General features: G+C 40.4%; 1 protein-coding gene across 2 annotated transcripts in view; it reads left to right on the forward strand.

The window, feature by feature from the left end:
* The window catches only part of ctnna2 (catenin (cadherin-associated protein), alpha 2), a 512,716-nt gene that overhangs the window by 460,174 nt on the left and 29,128 nt on the right, over nucleotides 1-23,414 (forward strand). For both annotated transcript variants that reach the window (XM_050043846.1, XM_050043847.1), the window contains 2 exons: nucleotides 11,375-11,526; nucleotides 20,051-20,164. In XM_050043846.1, coding sequence (XP_049899803.1) covers nucleotides 11,375-11,526; nucleotides 20,051-20,164 — 266 coding nt within the window. The remainder of the gene's footprint in view (nucleotides 1-11,374; nucleotides 11,527-20,050; nucleotides 20,165-23,414) is intronic.

The following is a 23,414-nucleotide window of genomic DNA, read 5'->3' on the forward strand; positions in this document are numbered from 1 at the left end:
AGACTATTTAATTGTGCTGCTGTTCTATTAATCCTCCATGGAGTATGGAGCTTGTTTCTAGAGTCAGCAACACCCCAGAAGCATTATGTCAGCATTACTGAGAACAGCATAGGGAGAACTGTTGATGTTGCGGCATCATATTGATTGGCCATTGATTTTTCTTTATCATGTATTCGCGTTTTTGAGAGTTAACATTATAATATAGAAATGTAATGGTCAAAATGGAAAGCGTATTACTTCAATGCTTTATACAAAGCAGAAATGTGAAAGGTTTATTAATTAGACTCTGGATATCCAATATAGATGTAACCCTACTGTATGAGCAGAGGTACAGTAGAAAGCAACATTTACCCATGGATGGATTACAGAACAGGTCTATCAGGCACAGGAGAAGGGCCCCAAAGTGTCAGGGGCCCACCTGGCCTTTACCTGCAAAATTTCACTCAAATTAACATAGAGCTAAGAAGAGACTCAAAATGACCACAGAGGATGCAACGGAACTGCAATGAGACACAAAATAGCTCACAAAATGGGCAAAACAACCATGAAGAGGCACAAAACGACTAAAAAGTGATATAAAACTACCACAAGGAGACACGACATGGCTACAAAGACATAAAATAATCTCAATACAACACAAAAGTCCTTCAGAGTGTCCCAAAAGACTACAAAAAGTCACAAAATGACCAAAATAAGGCACAAAATTAGCTCTAAGAGACACAAAACAACCACAAGGAGACACAAAATGCCTACTAAGTGACACAAAATGACAAAAAAAAAGACAAAATTACATCTAAAAGATGCAAAACATTTTCAGAGACACAGAATGACTACAAAGTGACACAAAACGACCTAAAAAGACATAAAATGACCTCAATATAACACAAAATTACTTTAAAGTGATCCAAAAGACTACAATGAGTCACAAAATTACCTCTGAGAGACGCAAAACAACCACAAGGAGACAAAATGACTACAAAGTGACTCAAAATGACCAACAAAGACAACAAATGACCTCAATATGACACAAACTTACCTTAAAGTGACCCAAAAGACCACAATGAGTCACAAAATAACCAAAAGAAGAAACAAAGGCACCCCTAAGAGATGCAAAACAACCACAAGGAGACACAAAATTAGCAAGAAGAGATGCAAAACACCACAAACATGTCTGTCTTGCTTCTTTGTAGAAGAGACGGTGGGGCCCTTTAGACATCTTTGCCCAGGGGCCCATTGTCTCATAATCCACCTTTGCATTTACCTGAGTACCATTTTAACACCACTTTACTGAAACATTTTTGTATCATGAGACTCTGTACTTTCACTTCACTACATTTAAGAAATTCAGATGTGTTTCTTCTCCTCGTGGCTCTTCAGACTTTACAGAATGAGGTTTTACATGAAAAACTCCCTCTGGTATTATATGACTGATTGTTGAAGGTGAAACATCGGCAACAGCTGTCTTTATGGATTAGTTCAACCACCTACACGATGAGATTCTGTACTGTACTTTTTTTTTTTACTGGAATCTGTGAGAACGGCACTGTTGCCTTCATTAGCATATTTAGTGCTAAGAAACATATGCCACAATATTTTGTTCTCATCCCTAATTGAGGATTTTACTGATGACATTTAACAGTATGAATACATTTTCACTAAAATAAAAATAATAACACACAGTTCTGGTCGATAAGAGAAGGTAATCGTTCCAACAGATGTAGGCATACCGATTTGCGTCATCTATAGGAAAGTAATAGCTTCAGCAAATTCACCCCTTGTGCCCTCAGGAAATGAGTGGTACAGCTGCAGTATTTCTTTTTCACAGTGGCTGTTGGTACGTGTGTATTTGATGTTTTATATTTTATACTGAAACCTGGAAAATGCAAGACTTTTGTTAACTGGAGCAGCTTTCCACTGAGTACTGGGAACCATAGAGTTCACGCTGTTCTCAGTGTCGGTGCCAGGTTTTATATGTCCAAAGAAAAAGTGCAGGGGTGGTGGGATGCAGAGGCCAACAGGAAAATGACCAATGTGGGTTGGCTTCTCTCTTTGATACTGAATATTTCAACTACAAACTCTAATGTCAGTGAAATAATTTACACATCTGTTCACCGGAGACTTCAGCAGCCATGACTTTCTCTGCCTGTACGTGGCAAAATTTCTCTTCTACTGTTGGAGGTCTAAGCTGTTGCTACAACTTTGCTCTCTTGTGTTTGGTGCAGGTTTTCATTTGTTCATCTTCCACCAAAAAAAAAGTGGAAATCTGCAGCATGCCAACATGAATGAGTTGGTGATTTAGTTATAAGCCAGCTCAAGGCTTGATTTAAACACAGATGCTGCTCTGTTCCCTATCATGACTGATGTCTTGTGTGACTATACCCTGAAATTTCTCTCCAGGCATGTTTCAAACCCCTAAAAGCTTAGTTCTGCCTTTTGAAATTACATATTTAGAAGGGGGTTTTTTCATAGTTAGACGTTTTTTATCCATTAAAAAATCTCTTAATGTCTTACAAAGGCTAAGATGTGACTACACCTTTGCCTCATTTAGTATACAGGGATTAAGGAATATTTAAGCTCCGCCCCTAGCCACTTGCCTACAGTTCAAATGTACCTGTTATATTAACAAACAGCGAGTAATGTGTTGGTAATGTTAGATAAACCTTGTTCTCGATTACCAGCTCTGACAATTTAACGTGAAAGTACCTTTGCTACCAAAGGTTGCATCGGACAACCCATTCTCATTACGACCTCGTCACATATCGACGTCTGGTCATGGACTTTCCGCATCCAGATACAACGTGCAAGGTACCCTGGGTGCATTCGTTGACGCTGTGTCAAGTTCTGCCTGTTACATGCATTGTGTTCTTTCAAACTTCACTTCCGTCTTCACAGGAAATTTAACGTTTACATTCAGTCTCTTTCAAAATAAACACACTACATTGGTACAACACCGCGAATTGACGCATGTCATTGGGTTTAGGCAAAAAGAAGCATGTGGTTTCGCAGACTTTTGCTGCCTTAACTTTCATTCTTGTCCCACCACGTTTTCCCCTGACGCCACCGAGCGCTGTTAAACTATAACGCCGACCAGCCATGTATCATGCCAACGTTAAAGGACAGCTTTTTTTCGTTGGTGTCTGGCACTGCAAGTCATTGCCCAAGCACTGGATTTTGACGACTTTGGAGTGAGACCTGGTTGCACTGGATTTGTCATATTTAATGTAGAGGTTTGTAAAATTCTGTCATAATCAATTAATACCCTTCATTTAGATTTTTTTTTCTAGGATAAAACAAAGATATTTAAAGCATTCAGTTTTCATTCCTTAACTTTCAAGTTCATAAATCACACATTTCTCAGGGCAGGGAGAGAAAAGATGAGTAGAGACATCTACTGTGCGGTCACTTTTCATGTCTACACCACACGAAGCAGATGAATGATTTTTTTCACGGTGTCTTTGCCTTTTTTTCCACCTTTTGTAGCAACGGCATCACAATTATTGGGATTCTGAAAGAAACTTAGGACACTCTGTGCTGTTACATTTTGCAATGGTATGTAGCAGTACAGCCTACCAATGTGACAGGTAGAGCCAGGTACACATGAGAACTCAGTGTTCTAATGCGTCAAAATGACAGATGGCCTTCAGATTTTTCCATCATTGTTAAAAAAAGATTCGGTCAATGATGAAAAATATTTGGTTAATTTGACCACTTTCTGATACCCCTTGTTTCACTATAGCGTTATGGTATTTGTTCCTGAGGTTTGTGATGTAACAAACCCTGGAAGTCAGAATTTGTGCATGGGTACACTGCAGTTCAAAGGTGAAAATGCTCAGCCATGGTGTTGACTGCCTTTTTCACGCATGATATGTCATGTAGCATATGATGTTGGAAAATAATAATGTTGATTTGTTTATGTATTGTGTTGTATGTTGTAGTTTTTTATGGCCGCAGCATGGGTGTAGAGACCAAGACAAATTGCCCACTTTATGGGACAATAAAATCTCTATCTTGCTATGAAAACGCCATATGGACATCTTAACAGGGCCGCACCTTGAGGAGAGGCAAACATGGCAAAAGGCCCGTTTCCACCGCAGGAACTTAGGGGTAATTTTACGGGGCCGGGGCCATTGGTGCGTGTCTCCACCGCAGGAACCACTGCCTTTATTTGACAGGACAGACAAGCGTGAAGGGGGGAGAGAGAGAGGGAGTGACATGCAGCAAAGGGCCACAGGCTGGAGTCAAACCCGGGCCGCTGCGGCAACAGCCTTGTACATGGGGCGCCTGCTCTACCACTAAGCCACCGACGCCCCGAGCCTGGTATCTTTACAGGAACCTTCCTCCTGAGAGGGCCGAGCAAGAGGACGTTCCTGTAAAGTTCCTGCCCCCCAGATAGTACCAGGAACTTCTTCAGTGGAAACGGGCCTAAACATTTGGGCCTCTCCCCCAAAAAAATTGGGAACAGGGACCCCTGATTGTCACTATTAGCGGCACACTTTGCGATTACAACTTTAAACCCCCTTAAACCCTGCATAAAGGCACCAAACAGTGCCATACAATCCCATAAGTAGGGCCCCTTCTAGCTGCCACATGGCGGCTAGACACCATTAGGCAGGACAGTCAGCTTGCTTCCTGTAGCTGTCATACGTCAGGGCCTCAGTAGGCTTATATGAATCTAGGATCGCCGCTGCATGTTAACAAGGTTAAAAATGTGATTTTCACTGGAGGGGATCTTTAAGTTAAGGGCTAAGATGGTACAGTCTATACAGAGGCAACAAATAAGTAAGTCTCACTGGCTTCATGGCCTCAGGGAGGACTCCTGTCTTAAACATTAACGAGGCCTCGTGTCCTCTCGATCGTAGGTGCTAATTGAGATGTTAAGGCGGGGAACCGGCAACTGTGTTAGACCAGCGTTTCATTGGCTCCATATTTCTCTTTGATGAAGAGCTGTTGTGTTTCCCCTTCCTGTTCCCCTCTTAGTGGTGGTACTTGGGGTTTTTTAGGGGCTCCCATGCACATCTGATCTGGACCATAAAGCACTTATTGATCCTTGTGAACTTTTGCCTCCCTCTCCCCTCAGTCCTCACAGACCTGATGTCTATGGATTTGAACACAGTCAAGGAGAAATCTATAGCTGGGGGAAAGATGATTAAGTGTTGCTGAACAAAGCAAGAGGATATAGGACCACACACTTTTTAGAGGGTACCGAGTCCAATTAACTAGACTCTACCAAGAAATCTATAGCTGTCACCAAGGATTTCACTAAGCGATTTGAGCGGGGGTTTTAGTGGAATTCATTGATGTGGTCCCCTTTTTTCCTTTTTTTCAGCGGTGTGTATGTGTAAAACATTTATCCCGTGCCTGAGTGCGTGTGTGTGTGTGTCTTTGAGTTGGCTGTTTGTGTTTTTATTTGATTGCCCCTGTGTTTATGCCCTCGGCCACTCGTGCCAATCGCAGCCACTTGCCCGTCTTTCTGACAGCTGCCACATCAACACAGGACGCTTATCACGACTACCTGCCCTTTGACCTTGTCTCAATTTGCCCATCCCTCCCTCCCTCATATTGAGTGCGCTCAGATTTACAACCGGGCCAAATACAGGCAGCCAAGGCACACAACTCTTCGGTGTAAAGCTGAGCCATAGATTCCTGACAGACAGTCCACACATGGGCCCGGGATTGAAGCGTGTCCTTGAGAGGGAGAAAAATCAATAGCCTAATGGGAAAGTGGTTATGGCTTCTCTCTCTTTTCCCCTCTCCCTCCCTCTTCCCCGAGACACTTTTCTGCCCACTAACTCCCTGTGTTTAAACTAATCTTCTCCTCAAAAAAAGGGACAAATTTTAAAGTCGATCATTAATGTGGTGCCTGGAGAGGGTAGATTAAAAAAACTGATATATGGCCTAAGTCAGTGTGCCATTTAGAGAAGCACGGTGGCGTTGCTCCTTGTTATTACATCGGGGCACAGTAAATGGGATTTGGCCAGGGTTTTGCAGTGAGTAATAACACACATGCACACACTGCCACCCACATGCCATGCCTGTAAATCAGTGGATCAAGTGCACTAAAAAAGAAGTGCGGCAGAGACTGAGGGAAAGAAGTAAAGACACTTCACACTGTCTACTTTGAAAGTAATCGCTCTGAGGACCAGACTTTGCGGCTGGCCCGACTAAAAGCAACTCTCCGTAAATATTTAGCATTTATGTCAAAATCTTTAATCAGAGTGCAGTGTTAATGACACCAATGAATCAATCTGAACTCAAGGGGACTGACTGGGTTCGACACTCTTTAAATTTGTATCCGTTGTTATGATGATGGGTAAAGGAGGTTTTAGCCAGAATGGGAAGCAGATGGCAAACTCAAAGCTTGCAAGGAGAGGAGGTAAGGCCTCTTAATCAGTGCGTAAATATGGGTGGGAGTTACAGTGGGAGAGAGTGCTGATGAGGAAATTGCTATGAGAGGAGCAGTGCAGTATGATGAGGTAGGTGAAACATTTAACCAAGGTTAGAGTGTAGGAGAGCAGAGCAGTGAACAGACAAAGAGCAGGAGGGCTGAAGTCTTCATCCCATAACCTCCAATGTTCTCTCAATTTTTTAGTTTTAATAGCTTTAAATTAGATGTAACCCTTTTTCCCACATGTACTGCATTGGTCTAAAAATAAGACAGTTTTTTGTTGTTATTGTTTTTCCCAGAAATTGATCTGGAACACAGGGGGTCATCTTATTGTCAGGTTGATATCAGTGTTACATATACATACATTGTTTGTTCTGACCAAGAATCATTGAAGCTGTTTTGCTATGAGTGGAACATCAATATAAAAGACATTTTTTAAAACTACATGTTACACCAAATGTAAAACACTACCAATCCATTGGGATTGGATATCATTCATATTTTACCTGATACCCATATCAGTGACTTTGATTTAGCACTGGCACTCAACGGTACCTTTTTTGGGACTTTACTTTGTCTGTAATAATACAAATGTAATTTTTGGAGGGGTGATGTAGTCGACTAAATTGCAATTCTACTCCTGTGCTCTTTTCTAATCACTCATAGAGCTGGTCTTCTGTCTCTGTCTGTCTGTCTTCTTGAGTGTGTGTGTCTGCTTGTCTAACAGTTATATTAATATTAAAATAATACAGAAAAGAAAAGAGACCAGAGGCCAAGACTATCGCTGCAGATCAGCACTGGGGCGATAGTTTTGGCTCAATGGGGAGCCAACAGAGCGGCTTCGGGGGCACTTCCGCCCTTTTGTCTGAAATTGATCCTGACCATTGCCAGCCTTGGAGCTCAGTGGCTGGCTTTAAGGCTTTGAAATGCTTTGCGGAACTTCCACCTCTTGTCTAAACCCAGTTTACTCACAGATGCACTCTCAGGTACCGAACTTTGCCACCAATGGATTTCATGTGAATTAGTACTCGATAGGACCAACATAATTTGTTGTTACCCATAACAGAGATCGGTACCTAACCCTACCGTGCATAGCTGTAAGATAAGACCTAATTGCAGTGGCACCGCTAAGGGTTGGCCAGGGGTTGCCATGGCTACCCTAAGACAATCACTGGACCCCCCCACTGCTCCCTCTTGTGAAGATAATGGGAAATAATTGGAGGCCTCCGTGTGGTGTTTTTAAACCCGAGTCTGCTTTTTTCTAGTAAATGTTTTGTTCCTTACAATCAACATAGTCCTTCAAATTGAATCTGTATATTAGTCTTTTTAAGGAAAAGGTCAGCCAGCCTGTTTGAAGAACAGTGAATCACCTGATGCAAATATTAACAGATACATTATCTACAAGAACAAGATTGTTGAGGAATTTCAAGTGTTGACTGTGCAAGTATAAGTCTTTGCACAACAGTAATAATTGGTCATATTAACTGTAAAATAAACCCCAAAAAATCAGTATAGCCCAACAGTTTTAAACCAGCCTACATGCTACAACAGCACAATTTAATTCCTTAATTTCAGTTGTGGCCTTGAGTTTTGGTGTCCAGTGTCAGTGGCCTCATCTGGTCACAACAATAAAAAAAATTCTGACTGCTTCATTGATCCCCGGGGGAAGCTCACATGTCACAGCAGCAAAGAGACAGGCTATCAGCAGTAAGAAAATTAGATGACAGAGATGAGCTTCCTACATTGTAATGCCATGGACCAGACAAGTGAATGGTGCAAATAATTGCGCGAAAGTGATTTAGTAGTGCTCCTCTGCAGCTATGATGTAGTACCATTACCATTCCTTTGGATGTCGGTGAAGATTCTCAGTCATCCAGGTCATGGTAATCATAAGTGCAATATCGTAGCAACTGGTCTTGCTTGTGTTTCTTGAAGGCGTTTCACCTCTCATCCAAGAGGCTTCTTCAGTTCTAACTTACTGGTGCAGAGTTGCAGGCTGTCGACTCTGTTTCTTAGTTTCAGAGTCGTTACAAAGAGCTAACTAACTAAGAGCTCACATGTGAGGACTCTATAAGGGTCCCCACCCACACATAGTTTAAAGCCTGCAACTTCGTACCAGTCAGTTAGAACTGAAGAAGCCTCTTGGATGAGAGGTGAAACGTCTTCAAGAAATGCATGCAAGTCCAGTTGCCTACAATAAAGCACTTATCATTCCTTTGGAGTTTTGTTCCTCACCACCTGATGAATTTAACTTCGATATTCAACCTCCTTTACTGTAGTTCTGTTTTGGTTTTTACCGACTCCTGAGGAGAGAATCAGAAGTATTTCATTAAACATAATGATAATAATAATGCATTTTATTCAGAGGCGCCTTTCAAAGCACTCGAGGACACCTTACAAGACACAGTTTTAAAAAAAACAAGCAGCAATGTATCTACAGATCGTCAAATCAAACAATTCCATAATATACAATTAAAGTTAATAAAATGACTAAATAAATGCTTCTCTATATTTACCAGCTAGCCTAATCTGTCTGCCATTAAGTGCTGGGCATTTTTGCTGAAGTAAGTAGCGTTTAACTGTAACGGTGCTGCCATGCAACAGAAACAATGGGCTGAAAGACACTATAAAGCTCTGTAGAGCTGAGGGGAACTGCAGGGACGGGTGATGATTTTGTGTGGGTTCATCAAAAAGAGCAGCTGCTTTCACATATAAGTCGTCACGTTATCCTTTATCAATCAAAAGATACCGATGATATAAGCTATAAAGTATATAATATATGATATGTAGTATATGTTATATATATACATTTTGCAGTACAAATAGATATACATGTTATAACAATGAAAAAAATACAAGAATAACAAAATAATATTAAGTATTTTTGCATTATTTTAATAAATCCCTTTAATTCTGTTTCACTTTGTTAGAATTTAACTTTAAGGCTCTCATGAATGAACAATAATTGGCTGCTCAACATGTCATCAAAACATAAGAGTTAAAACTGTGTCCTCCAAAAACAATACAAGTCAAACTCTTAACAAATCCAATTTTAGATTTGAAGTTGTACTTAATGATTTAGTTCATGTTTTGTTTGTATAATTGCTTTTGATTGTCCCGCTTGTAACACATTGCCTAAATTGAGCTGTCTTCTTCGTGCAAAATTGAGGTTTTGCCATCAAAAACAGTGCAGTTTGTGGTGTCTGGAGCTCGTTAAACACCTCAGTGGGGCATGCCATCTCTGCTGTGAGGTTTTTAAGCATTCATTGTACTTCCATAACTTCTCACTTAAACTATGCTTAAGCCTAGGGGGTGAAAAAAATCCATTCCTACATGGTCACATTTAATTCCCTTCATCATTTTTCAACTGGAATGAGTGAAATTGCTCCTTACCATCAGCAACTTTGCTCATTAAGAGCTTGGAGAACATTTAAATATTTCTATTTAAAACGCCTTCCCAGCAATTCCCAAAAGCCTATTTTACGCTTCTCCAGTAAGTGGATTAAACTGAATTAAAAATGAAAAGAAAACGAGAGAGACTTTTTTGTAGTGCCTTTTATGTTTGGTGAAATATAGCTTATGTTTTATATCAGACAAATAAGTATACTGCAGATACACCTTTAGTGCAAGCTGGCTAATTGATTTAGTTCACTCTGCATGTAAGAGGGGAAGAAAGTGTGGAGAATGATAATAAAATCACACAGTTGGCTTTCTGGCGGAGGCTCACCAGCCAAGCTGCAATACTTTATTTGTCTCTTTTCCTCTCTTTTTCTTTCTCCTATCCATCTGTCCTCATTAGACCTGTCGTCTCCTCTCGAAAGGGTCTTGTCTTAAATCAGAAATCCACTCTTTATGTATACTTGTTGCAGATTTCTAACACAGCAAAGACATCTTTTTCTGACATATCAAAAAAGCAAACCCTTTGTCTTCCTCTCTCTTCATCTCTCTCCCTATCTGAAATCATTTAGATATTTATTGTGGATTCATAGAGAATACCATGTGGGCTTGAAGCACAGTCACAAGTACTGGCGGGGTTACAGGCATTTGTTGTGTTTGAAAAACCCCCTAATAGATAATACAGTATATGAAGGCCGACCTTTTTCTCGCTGATGACAGTCTGTCCAGGTAAACCATAGCTTTTGTTATGATAATTTGTGGGAGGACAGAGTCCAAAAAAAAAACCCACCTTATTAAACTCTGCATTCAATTATTGTGACTCAACAGGAGATTACGTAGAAAGGTAGCCTGCTAAATATTCAAACATTCAGTCCAGATTCGTGAATATTTAATAATGTCTATTCACATTCAGCACAATTCATTTGAACACACAAAGAGCATAAAGCTCTTCCATCAGGTCTGGCCAACTGATACTGACAACAAAACCAACCATTTTTATGGTCAATAGGGACTTTTCTTTTGTTGCTCGGCTTTTGTTCGGCTGAAAAGACTTTGATGAATTTGTTTCCCTTCACTGCGATTTGACAGGCTGAGCTTGCAAGTTAGCGTCCTTGTACTGTAACACTGACACGTGCAGTGTGCACAGCCATCTTCTCACAGGTTACACACTTACACACACACACGTACGCACACTTCCACATGCCAAACGCCGGCGTACACATAAACAGATTCATGACAGACAGGCCAATCTTCCTGTTGGATAAGCCGAGGTGAAATAGCTAATTGGCGTGCAACGTGCGAACAGCATATTGCCACTTACACAGAGGTTTAGGGTGACATCCCGCCTCTCCTGAAGTGACTGACGCAGGAGGAGCCTCGCTGCTGTAAAAATCTGAAATGAAAAGGTTGTGATCACGGCCTCGACTACAGAGACTGCACACTAATAATCGTGCTTTCACCATGCCCTTTTCCTTTTTCTAATTGATAAGCTTGCACCTATTCTGACAGATTACTAACACATGTGATACACCTGACTCTCATATCTTCCTTTTGTCCTCCCTATCTACCGCCCTCACCTATTTCTCCCTGCAGTCATGCCCCGCTTTGCTGAACAAGTGGAGGTTGCTATCGAGGCACTGAGTACGAACCCTCCACAGGCTTTTGAGGAGAATGAGTTCATTGATGCATCCCGTTTGGTCTACGACGGCGTCCGTGACATCAGGAAAGCTGTCCTCATGATAAGGGTACGTCCATTACTTCCTCTAAAAGGAAAACACTCACTGAAATACCAGTTGAAATACTCAGCATTTAGGAGTTAGACGGAAATGAATGTGTTTGGAAATGCTGACCAAGACCAAGTGCGGTAATTTATATCTGCCTTCCTCCATATATTTAAATAATTTGATTGGGTGTTCTGTGAATGTAGACATCTGAGTAAATTGTTTATGCCCTAATGTTGCTGAATAGTCAGTCAATGAGTCTGGGATTTAGCATATTTGGCTTAAATTTATGATCTACTTTTAAGCACTCTACAATCACATTAACCCGTATATTATTGTCTTTTTACCCTCTAATTAATTATTTGAAAATACAAAGGGAGAAAGCAAAGAATTTAATCATAAAACCTGTGAGAATAAACTCTCCTGAGTCACTGGATTCATCTCCGTGACTCATGAGACATATTTGTCACAGACACCTCTCCAGTTTTTGCCTCTTCATTGTCATTCCCGCAGCCTCACATCTGTGATACATCACTCACAGAGCAAACTGTACCACAGACTATCACAGATGACAGTAGAGGTTCTTTCACAAAAATATATCCGCCCTCAGGACGAAGACAAACATAATTGAAATCTAAAATTCAATTGAATTCCCATCCGAGATGTCACACCTGTCACATGATCATGTTTTATAAAGCTGGCAGAACATTTTACAGCATGTCATTATAAAATCCCTGCATAACAACATGACACCAGCAGCTCCGCCGCCTCACATACCCGCTCTGATATTACGGTATCTGCATTTTTCACCCGTACTGGCCCTTCCTCTCTTCACCATGTAATTCATTTATTCAACTTTATGCAGGCTGGAAGGTTTCCCAGTGCAGCTCTGGAAAAAATCTAATTATGGAAAATAATTTGATGTTGGTAAATAATGTAAAACAGGCAGCTTTGAACTGCCCGGGACCAGCTGGCTTCATAATCCCATCCAAGTTCAATTACTTTCTGAGGAAACAACTTGGAAGATCCTTGCTTTCTGTTGTCTAACTCCATCATATAGATAGCAAATGTTGGTGCCACATGTAATAGTTTTTTGTGCACACATTTTCAAGCGTCTGTGTTATTTTTCTCCCACTTAAGCCGAGTAATGGCTCCTTTAGAATTTTTACAGCACAGATCTTATGAGCCGTCGATGGATTAAGAAACCAATTCTCCACAGTGTTTAAAAATTGAGGCAGGTCTTGAGAACAGTGTAAAGTTATAATGAAAGTTCTCAAAAACATAGTTTTGTCCTGGCCTTTATGTACCCACGCAGACTCACACACGCGCGTGCACACACACACACACACACACACACACACACACGGAGCAGAGTGCAATGGAGTAGCAAGTCCTAGATGCAATGGAACATGTATGAAATTGAACAGTGGTTGGAGACTGGCGAGTGTAATATAACCAGTGTTTACTCTCTCCTATTCCCAGCAAACTGACCTACAGTCTGTCTCAAGCAGAAAGTTCAACTTTTGCCACAAGTTCAGAGCTAAAGGAGCACTGCATTACAGAAATGCAAGGGGCTGCATTGATGTGGGCATGTTGTTTCAGGTCCCTGTGAGACGATGAAATACAATCCATGAAGGCTGCTTTTAATAATAGAACCTCGGGTTTAAAGGCTTATCAGATGCCATAACATTGCACAGTGGTCTATAACACTGTGAGCTTTTACAACAAAAAAGTTATCACAACAACAATAATTTTATCATCTCTTTCAGTGATCATGCAGAGGCCCTAAGAGGCAAGGTGGTGAAAAAGGAATTACAGAACCAGTTTGTTTCTTATGTAGGAGATATTATCTCCTATGTACAGGATGTTGTATCCCATGTGGGAGATAATATCTCCTACATAGAAGATACATAGGATCTCCTAATTCTCCAATGTAAGAGATATTATTAAAAACTTCTGCCTTTCCTCTCATGAGACACAAGGCTAGACTTAATTAGGTTGGTTTGGGAGTGAGAAAGCCGTGCAGAACGAAGCGCTTAGTGCATGATACAAAGAGCATTCAAAGTTCAGCCAAATGCAGCATAAACAAAAGGCTTTAACCCTCTCAATTAACTGACTACAAATGTCCACTGTAAAACATGATGGATCTTTGGTTGAATCCAAATGTCCCCATTTGACCGGACTGTGCAGGCGTGTTCACGGGAAGTCTGGGAGTGCTTAGGGCTGTCTAAATCCACAACTCAGCCAGTCCACAAGGCCTCAAGTGGAGTTTCTGCAGACTTCAGCAGACTTCACTGATATAATAACCTACAATTCACTGCAATACGGACGTGACGTTTTGGGGGCCGAAACAGAAACAACGTATGAATGTGTGAAATAGTTATTGATATTTAGGGCTATTAAAATGTTACTTGAATTGTGTGGGCCAGAAATGATATTCAACCACATCATGATACAGAGATATGTAAAAGTATAGGCTGTAGAGGGACTGAAAATACATTTTATCATTGCTACCTATCAGGCTGTGCAGTGAAATAGGCTAAAAATTGGCCAAAAACAACATAAGAAGGTCTTTTAATGAAAGTAAGACCCAATTTATTGAGTTACAGTCCTGTCCTTAATTAGACACATTGCTGTTTTTGAATGTGTGTAGCCTGTATGTTATATAGAGATGTGTTAATACATTTTTTTTTTAGTCACAAAAAAGCTATACATGGGATTTGTATCTTGTTATCTGTAGGGACAGATGAGTAGGCGCTATTCATCAACTTATATCACATATATGAATATGACAGCAGCGATAGTTGAACGTTTCGAGGGGCAAAACAGTCTCGAGGCCTGTCTATCAGCCGCTTGGAGTCTCTGCCATCACAGACTTTACGTGATGACAGTAAATACTTTACGCTACGTACAACTGAAGTCCGCGAGGGCTCCGGCTGCAAGTCCAGAGGGTGGACGCTTGGATTCAGCCTTTGAGAGTTCTATGACATGTCATGGCTGCTTGCACGTGGGAGAATTTTTACTTGTAGGCTTTCCTTGTAGGTAACAAAAGATATTTTCACCCTGCCTCTCAGGGCGTCTGTATTATCACAAGGTAAACAGCAGAAAGAAGCAAAGCAATCTACTGCAGTTTGTCGACCCAGCGGCCCCATTGAAATGAACGACCAATCTCACAAAGCTGTTTAACACCTGGTTGTATTATACTGGATTTAGTGATTCAGCTATAAACGTATTCACATGAAAACGCTAAGGGTTGTCAAGTGTGTTTGAACTTTAGACGAGATGCTATTTTTGTATCCCATGGGCATATCAGGTCAGGATAGAGGGAAAAATATATAAGTTGGTGAAATGAAATCAGAATCAGAATCAGAATCAGAAATACTTTATTGATCCCCGAGGGGAAATTATTTATGNGTTGTATTATACTGGATTTAGTGATTCAGCTATAAACGTATTCACATGAAAACGCTAAGGGTTGTCAAGTGTGTTTGAACTTTAGACGAGATGCTATTTTTGTATCCCATGGGCATATCAGGTCAGGACAGAGGGAAAAATATATAAGTTGGTGAAATGAAATAGGAATGCAGACACATAACTAGCAAAACACAGCAAAAGTAGCAATTATCCGAATGATAGAAATCAAACCATATGCTAAAGAAAATATCATCATGTTCAGTAGAATAGAATCTGTACTTTAAAAAATGAATATGAGCATTATATAAGTACAATAAATGGTGTTCCTGCTGCTGAGGATAAATACAAAGGCTTAAAAAAAAAGCTTAATGAAGCTATGTATGACCACAACATTGTGCCAATTAATTAATAGGAGCTAAATCTCAGTGGCTATGGAGGCTTTTCCCCATTTTTTTTATACAATCCTCATCTCATTGAGTCCATTAGAAGATGTTCTATTCACAGAGCTGTATCATGTTCTGCGGTGATAGAATATGAGGGCAACGGATCAATGACTGTTGGGAATACTAATAAGATTATTCATCACTATGACTACCCTATGCTAGCCAGACATTGCCAAAGCAGATCACTAATGCAACTTAGTCTAGAAGCTCTCGGTTAATTTTAGATTCCAAGGGATGGTATCAAAGCTCATAGTCTGAAAATTCCTAGGGACGCAATTGGTGGACCTGCAACCAGTCAGAGCAATGAAATATGTGATTTAGCACTGAGCGATGGACAAATGTAAACAGACAGTGATGGTGTAGCATCGATATGTCTGTGAACAAGTGTTAATGCCTATCCCAGCTGACATTGTGTGAGAGGCAGGGTACACCCTGGACAGGTCACCAGACTATCACAGGGCTGGCACATAGAGACAGACAACCATTCACACTCACATTCACACCTACGGGCAATTTAGAGTCACCAATTAACCTGCATTTCTTTGGACTGTGGGAGGAAGCCGGAGTACCTGGAGAAAAGCCACGCTATCACAGGGAGAACATGCAAACTCCCCACATAAGGGCTCCTCCACCCTGGGTTTGAACCAGGAACCCTCTTGCTGTGAGGCGACAATGCTAACCAGTGCATTATCATTCTGTTTTTGCCATCTTAATTTGGAAATAGTACTACAGCAGAAAGTTCCACATCAGTAGTGACCATCTTGGTTGTTTTCAAAATGCCTCATTGGCACTCCTCTTTACTAAGATAGGTTTATGCATTCTCATTCTGAAATCAGCAAATACTGGCGCTTGGGCTGTGACTTTCGCATCAGACACGGGCAAAAAAATCTGTCCTTTCACATCGGCAGTATACATGGCTTGGCGCTGTCAGTGTGTTATGGCGTCAGGGGGAAGACAGCCAAATAATAACATCAGTTAAGGGGGCGAAAGTTCAGAGTAGGGCAGGTGGGAGGGGTGATGGATTGGTCCAACAATCACCCACTTCCACCAGGGAGGTCCATGTTAAATGTAAAGCCAAACCCTGTTGTTTTTTCTGGTGTTGTACCAACATGTTACATTTATTGTATCTATTTTAAGAGACTGTATGCCAGTCCTGTAAAAATGGAGGTGTATTTTGAAAAGACACAATGTATGTAACAGACTGACGTGGATACAGCGTCCCAGAACATCAACAACAGACGGCTACATGCACATCAAGCCAGATTGGCTGGAAATCTGTGTGAATGGGAGGGGGATGGGACATATCTACCAGAATAAATAAAACATGAGGTCACAGATTGGTCTGGTTCTGTGGTTCAGCCTATGCCAGCATACAGTTCATTTAATTCAGTATTGCCATGGTCTACTAGCAACCTGTTTGGTAGATGTCTTGCTTTGTAGCCAGTGTGAGCATTCATCTTGTGTAAGATATTAATTACATCTGTAATATCTCTAATATAATTAATCATCATGAAGAGGCAACATTCTCTCAGCCTATAAATAGAAAACCTCTCAGTGCTCTTCACAAGGACGACTGTGACAGCTCTGTGAATGCAGCGCTTTTTAAATGTCAGCATCATGTAGGAATGATGACTTTACACATGTACATGTTTTGATCTCATATGCTGCTCTGCAGCATGTAAGCCATCCAGCGTAGGTTACCATGGTGATATAGTCCCGGTTAGGAGTGAGCCGTCTTCACGAGATCAACAAGCCTGTGCTGAAGTTAGCTGGCTAACCCACTAATCTTAATTAGCGAGACGGTGCTTTGTAGCCAGCAGAGAGGAAATAAAAATGATTATTAATCATTCAGTCTCTCACTTTGAGCAGATGCTCATATATGACTCAATTACATTCCATTTTTTTATTTCATAAGAGACCAGAAATTACTTGTGCTCCCATTGCTTTTTCCAATTATTAAGCATTGTGGAGTAATGCTCTGTATTTTCTTCATTACACGATGCTTACAACTCTGCTTTTTTCCCTTTTGAAATAAAATGAGAGGAATAAATGAAGCGCCAAAACTTAAAAAGAATAACATTAAGCAGTTTCATTCACCACGCGGCCCTGTTCAAACATGATACGTCTTCAAAGACACAAAATAAACGTAAGATTATTGTGCAGAGACAGACTGTGCAAACACACATGTACACAGATAAAAGCAATACGGCTGACATTTTGTTACATTTCAGAGGCTTGCTCTTTAAAATGCAGTCCTGCTGTGTGTTTCCTCTTGTTATGAGTGGTGTCTAATAGTGGATGTGGGAAGTAGTAAAACCAGCCTTGACAGAAACTGACCACAGATTATTGTCTAATCGTTGAGTCACAGCTTCACACTAAATAGCAATGTTAAAATCTGCTGTAAGATCACAAGAGTGAGTTTTTTTGCAATCAACAAATCCTCCAAAAAGCCACAACTACTTTAGTTTCGTCTGGATGTTCTTGCAGGCAAATTTTCTCTGTTGACGTCAGGGCGTCATTTTGCTTTACCTGCCTGTAAAACTAACTGGTAATCAAAATCTTTTATTCCCTCTGCCATTTGTCTTTTCAATTCTCTGTAAATTTTTGTTTTTATTGTGTTATTTAATATATTTTAATTTTATATTATTTATAGATTCCTTTATTCCACTGAACTCCTTGGCATATTTTTAAGTTTTTTGTTTTTTTTTAAATGTATTTATTTTATTACCCATCAATTTATGTGTGTTAATGTTATGTTATAGTATGTGTGCAAGGCAAGCTGTTGCCGGTGAGATTAATTGAATTGCCTGAATCTGAATCTGAACACATCAATTTCAATATATCAAGGTTGTTTGTGATGAATCAAATAATCTACCAGCCAATATTGCGTGGCACCTAACATTAGCCACCTAACATCAACATCTAATTTTTCCAGGTTTCCAGTCATAGAATTTGTTCAGGAAAAGTCATGAAATGTTGTGCGTAATGGAATTGTTACAGTAATCTTCACTTGATAACCTTCCACATAATGTAACAAAACAGCATTTTCTCTAATACACTCTAACGTCTATGTGTGACAGTGTTTTGTTTACCATCACGTATGTTTCTTCATTTTTTTTCCTGCATTACATCTCTCCCTCCATGTATGCCAGCTAGCTGAAATTATGTTTCAGAAGAGCTTGAACCCAGTATATTTGAATGAAAGAAAAAAAAAATTGTACTGCATTTCTGAGACGGAGCAATGTTCGTGTTATACATGGTGAATGATTATGGAAATTTTATTATGGGGGTCTAAAAAGTCATTGGAAAGATTTAATATTTTGTCCATGAAAATGTGTGGGAACCATAGCCCTGTTTCCACCGAGCAATACGGTACGGTTCAGTTCATTTGGATAAGATTTTTTCTGTTTCCACTGTGAAAAGTTGTGGATGGTACCAATGGAACCGTTCCGTTCCCCATTTTTGAGATGACAACATGAATCCATCAGCACACCTTAAATTTCACTTTAACAACTTTGACCATTAATTTAGTTTTTATAGGACATACACTTTTAGTAATGAGTGGATCAAGCATTTAAAAATATACATCAATTTTGACTGGATTATGTGAACTGCATATATCCCAATCCTCGAAAAAAAAAAAAAAAAGCGTAGTTGAGCATTGTTCCTGTGGGCACTGGCAACACTAAACCCCTGAGCTTGCCTGAGAAGGACTAAATGCACAATCCCGCTGTTTTTCAATATCCCATCAAGAGAGACTCTCACTGCAGCCTGTTTTATTTTGTTCTGAAAATGCTGACATTCAGCCTCGTCCTGTGGATAATAAACAAGGAGGAAATACAGTGAGTGCTGGACAGAGCAGTGAGTGACAAAAACCCCGCCCTCATTTAAGGGTACGGTTTGCAGTGGAAACGCTAGGGTCTAGGTACCATTTCTGAAGGGTTACTTTTGGTTCCAAATGTACGATACTGAAAGTGTTTGGAGGAAACGGCTTATGTAAAGAAAAGCATCCCTCTGTAAAAACCTGTCTCTCTCCAGCATAAATATATTCAGTGACCTCCTTTAATTCTCTAAAACTTGATAGCCCTTGTTGGCATACTCGTATTTAACACCATTGAATATGGAGTTGCTGACCGAGGTAATGTGCAAATGGGTCGAGATATTTACCTGTGAAGTACAAACAAGGACTAATTGTTGCTATTTATACCTGTACATGTGTTAAAAGGCACTGACAACTGCTATTGTGTTGCTTCTTTCCTGTCAGGTATCTTTCCAAAGCTAATACATTAATGCTGTTAATCAGAAAAATACCTAAAATTCCAAATTTCTGCATTTTCAAAGAGTGCCACTCATTTATAATTCAATTTGACAGAAGACTGTAGGTAAGGAAAGGAGGTATTTTATCCAGAGAATAACTCTAAACATGGCTTTTATGAATAAATAATTGACTCTTTTTATTGTGTGACATCTCTGTCTGTCACATGCTGAGTTTGGTTGTGAGCCAAAACTCCCAATGAGGCACTGTATACCGAAAACAACACAGGAACATATGCTGTCTGTTCCTCTGGATTCCCGCACAATGGGGCATGAAGTCAAAGAAATTTGTCCTTTTGAGCTGTCAATTTAGGAGTAGTGTGAATCTTCTTTTTTCAGTTTCTCCCTGTCTAACTTTGTCTTTGTGTTTCCCGCAGACACCAGAGGAGCTGGAAGATGATTCTGACTTTGAACAGGAGGACTATGATACTCGCAGCAGGACTAGTGTCCAGACTGAAGATGACCAGCTTATTGCCGGACAGAGTGCTCGGGTGAGTGGATGTTCACTTCCCCACTGTGCTGAAACTTCCTGACTGTGCCTTAGTTATGGAACCTAAAAAAAAAGAATAGAGAAAGAGATGACATGTGTTTGGTTTGTGTAATGGCTGGGCAACGAGCCCAAGTGACTATAAGTGACTGTAGTGTTAATGCTTCAGTCGTAGGCTGAGGCGCAAGTTGAACTGCATCCCACCTCAACACCCACCCCTGTTCCCTGGCCATACTGGAATCGATTCATCCAACTAGTTCCACTTACATAGCATGAAAGTCCATTTAAATGATCCTAACAAGCGGGATTATTTTAAATAAACAGTGTTCGGGGGTGGCAGGTGTAAAATTGCAATCACAAACAAAGAAGTAATTACTAAATTCCCTTCAGATGCCAGACAAAACACAAAATACAGTATAGTGCTGTGCCAAGGCTTCAGTTGCGATCACCAGGGTCTGGGCTTTGTTGCACATTAGCAATTTTTCACTTGGGCCCAGCTTAAAGAACATTAAGAGGGTATCAGTGCTCGCTCCCCTCCAGCAACACAGAGGCTCTAGCGGTGTGTTGCATGTTGAATGGATTGTGGATGGCAGGAGTGTGACTTGGCCCGATGCCTTTCCCTATGGCACAGGCCTGTATTATACTGCTTGAGTCTCTACACAGTGTGCACACACAGGGGGTAATGCACAAAGAAGGGAGAAATAAATAAAACCAAAAAGGAATTTTATTGTTCCTAAATGTATGTATTATGCAGCTGTAGCAGTGACTGTGCTGCTTTTTGATAGGAGTTAAAACAAAAAAATAACCAACTTAGAAGTTGGGCACTGCAACAAGTCAAGCTTTTATCTTTAAGGCGAGCACAAAACACTGTGCATTAAAGTGAGGCCATTAGTCGACTAGTCGCCCGCATTTTTACAATATTAATGTAATTATTAAATGATATATTTTGGGCGGGGCAACACAATGGTTTGAGTTGAAGGTGTGAGAAAGAATAGTATCAGTAACATTGTTAACACTGTGCTACATTACAGAGAAATACAAAACCGTACTAATGAACCTTCATTAATATAGGCCTATATTTTATCTACAAGTGCACGTCACACACTGAGCGAGCCGCCTGTTAATGACGCTGTGGGCTAATGGGCATGTAGCTACTTCCATGTTTCAGATGATACGTCATGTTTGTAGTCGACCAATGAAGATGAGTTTACATATCACCTTGGGTTCATCCTTCACCTTCTCAAAATGATCCCACACTTTGGATTTCCTGCCCGACACGTTATTAACTAGCCTGTGGAATAACTGCAGGTACCAGCCCTGGAAATTAACATGACTCCTGTTTGACTGCTGAGCGAGGCCACTTCCTGTGTCTGTCCTTTCAAATGAAAGTCCCACATGGTCCAGTCATATAGGTTTTGATTTATTTTGACAAGGGGCAGCTCCTAACAGAGTTTTACTTTTTTTTCTTGACTGAGCGACCAATGAAATCTTGCCAACTAATGACCTTTCTGGTCGACTAACACTTGGTCGACCATAAGGAGGCGGCCCTACTTGCATGCCTTTCCAGGAAACATCGAAATATTGATTTACTGATTGACTGCTGACCAAGTTTGACAACAGCAAAACTACGCCAAAACATCTGTTTAAAAACTCTCACACAACTCTTGCAGTATAATTCAAGTCTTTATCTGGTTGTGTGCTCAGTACTTTCCAAACACATGCATTTTCACTGAAAGACCTCAGTATTGGAGTCTGGCTTTGAAGAGAGTGTAGATAAATTTCACTTTCAGTTCAGTTTTGATTAGTATGGTTTTAGCAAAAATTATGTGTTTGGTTTGAGAAGTACTGATCATAGGACTGGATAAGTGAGACTTGGATTATACTGCACCAGTTGTGTGAGAGAGAAATGGATGTTTTGCTATCATGGTCCCCAGTCAATCAGTAAATCAATACATTTGCCATTTTCCATGGAGGCATGCTAGAAAACAAAATTTACCTTACGAGTTCAAGGTAGCGCGGCGCGACAAGCTGATACACAAATGGTTGCTTTATGGGTGAAGTAGTCCTTTGATGCTAAATCATAGTATAAGAGTTATAAAGTCCGTTACACAGCTACATCTTGCCAAAGTTTGTTAGCAAAAGCTAACATTAGCCACCACACTCTTCTGATCATAACAGAACAACCAAGGCTGTAGCAGCAGAGGCTCAGAGTCAATTGAGCTGAGCAAATGTGTGTTGCAAAGCTAATGAACTTTGTTAGAGGAAGATCATTTCTTATTTCAGTTAGTTACATAGTCTTGCTTTACATTCCATTATCCCTGCTATTACTGATTCTCCTTCAACATTTTAAAAAAGTGGCGGAAAAATGTAGGTTCTCAATGAAATGCCCAATCTTTTTTAAACGTTGGGTCATTTTTCAGTATCATGTACTGTGAGTGCAGCAAGTTATTCAAACTAACTGGCCATTTGTGTATGTTGTTGGTTGCTCCCTGCCAAAATGACACACGAGCTGTGTTAGAGCTGATGCCCAACATTGTGTCTTAGTGCCCTTTGACCTTTGCTTATCAGCCAACTGTAAGGCTAAGCTTTTTTATGGTAGGGCACATGAACTATTTGTTTAAGCTTTGGGAAACTTTGTGGTTTTGGTTAAAAGAAGCATCTACCAAGTAGTGGTTAGTGAAAGATTGTGTTGAGGGTTAAAATAAATCATGTGTTTCTGTGTGTTTGAAACAAAATATGATAAATTCTACATCCATTTATACTAGGCAAGAAAACCGTATTTGATGAAGTGCCATTTAGGGAAGACTGATTTGATTTTGCAGTACTCTTACGTAGTCAAGAATTTAAATTATATTCCATTTATTTAACTGGTGAACTAAAAGAAAATAAAACATTTCCAAATCTGAAATCCAAGCATGAACAAAAAAGAACAGACCCGAGCTTTGGGTGCGCAATAGCTTCTCCAGGATGACTGTGGGGGTCCTGGGTGTGAAGTGCTTTGAGTTTGTTGAATGTATACTCCCACTAAGGCCTCCCGCAGCGTAACATTGCGGGGCCATCTGAGCTTAGACGCACCAGTGCTGCCACACAAGGGAGCTTCACAGTACCAAACTGTTAACTAGTTTTCCTGGCACTCAACTGTGCTTTGAGTGGGCAGCTCTTCTTGGGAACAGTTTGAAGTCTCAGCATGTCCCTTTGTCATAACTTGTTGCTGTAATACAAGTGGTGTAAGGTGTATTTAAGGGTGACATGGC

Source organism: Epinephelus moara, chromosome 5, assembly GCF_006386435.1.
Source record: "Epinephelus moara isolate mb chromosome 5, YSFRI_EMoa_1.0, whole genome shotgun sequence".
NCBI classification, from domain to species: domain Eukaryota; kingdom Metazoa; phylum Chordata; class Actinopteri; order Perciformes; family Serranidae; genus Epinephelus; species Epinephelus moara.